Source organism: Carlito syrichta, unplaced genomic scaffold (assembly GCF_000164805.1).
Source record: "Carlito syrichta isolate Samal-C Ts95f unplaced genomic scaffold, Tarsius_syrichta-2.0.1 Scaffold309479, whole genome shotgun sequence".
NCBI classification, from domain to species: Eukaryota; Metazoa; Chordata; class Mammalia; order Primates; family Tarsiidae; genus Carlito; species Carlito syrichta.
The window spans coordinates 664,988-666,050 of NW_007253575.1; the positions used below are offsets into that span (position 1 = coordinate 664,988).

At 35.0% G+C, this 1,063-nt stretch overlaps 1 protein-coding gene across 1 annotated transcript in view; it reads right to left on the reverse strand.

Moving 5' to 3' along the window:
- The window catches only part of XPR1 (xenotropic and polytropic retrovirus receptor 1), a 178,711-nt gene extending 177,858 nt beyond the window's left edge, over positions 1-853 (reverse strand). Inside the window, exon 1 of the mRNA XM_021717230.1 lies at positions 806-853. Coding sequence (XP_021572905.1) covers positions 806-845 — 40 coding nt within the window. The 5' untranslated portion in view covers positions 846-853. The remainder of the gene's footprint in view (positions 1-805) is intronic.
- Positions 854-1,063: the final 210 nt, after the last annotated feature.

Genomic DNA, 1,063 nt, shown 5'->3' on the forward strand with positions numbered 1-1,063 from the left:
ACTGTACTCCAGTCTGGGTGACAGAGTGAGACTCCAACTCAAAAAAAAAAAAAAACAAAGAATGAATGGGTGAACAGAAGTTCAAGAAACAGAAAAGGGAAGATCAATTAACATAATTGGAGAGATACCCACTACGCTCAAGGTCAGCCATTTTATGACTGCCAAACTGTGTGTCTATATATATAAGCATGTGTACACACATGCACATAAACAGTAAACTGTCTGTGATTTAGTAGTTCCATTCTAAAGGCATGACATAAATAGAAATGAAAAGTTGTATTGCCCAAACTAATTATTGGGAAGGAGGGAAAAAAGGAGAGGAGAGAAACAGGGGAAAAGGGAAGGAAGGAGAGAAGGAGTGAGGGAGGGAGGGAAGGAAGGAAAGAGGGAAAGAAGGATGGAAGAAGGAATAGAAGGATGAGGGGAGGGAAGGAGGAGAAAGATACACTGAGAGAGGGATGCATGACACAGAAAAATCTCTGACTAAACCAATATCTTTGATTCACAGTCTAAGGTGATATAAAGACATAATAAAAGATCTATCATAGGATAAACATGAGCTAGAGAGAAGAAAAATTTGGATTACAACATAAAATAAGCATAATACCTGTTATCAAAATCAAAAAAGACTTATATAATAGGATAGGTTATCATATTAGTTTTATATGCTACACTTCAAATATCTTTCCTTAAAAAGAAGCTTCTAGAAACCTCATCAATCTATCCTTTAATGAGGTAATGTGTTAAAAACAAAAAAGGGAAGAAGCAGCTTATGTGACTAAACGTAAAGGTTAATTCATCTTACCTTCCACAGAAGGTGCCTGGTCCTGAGCTGAATACAGCATATCCTTGAAAGCCTATTAGAAGGAAATGCAAAACATAAAATGAATAAACATTATATTGAAAGAACAATGATCACACATTATTCCCTAAATGAGAAATACTTCAACTAACTTTTCTAAGCTAAAATCCAAATATTATACCTTCCGATCAATCCAGTACTGTCTAATCTATAAGGGCTAATTAGGTACTTTAAAAATTAAGGCACACTTGAAAGAGAATG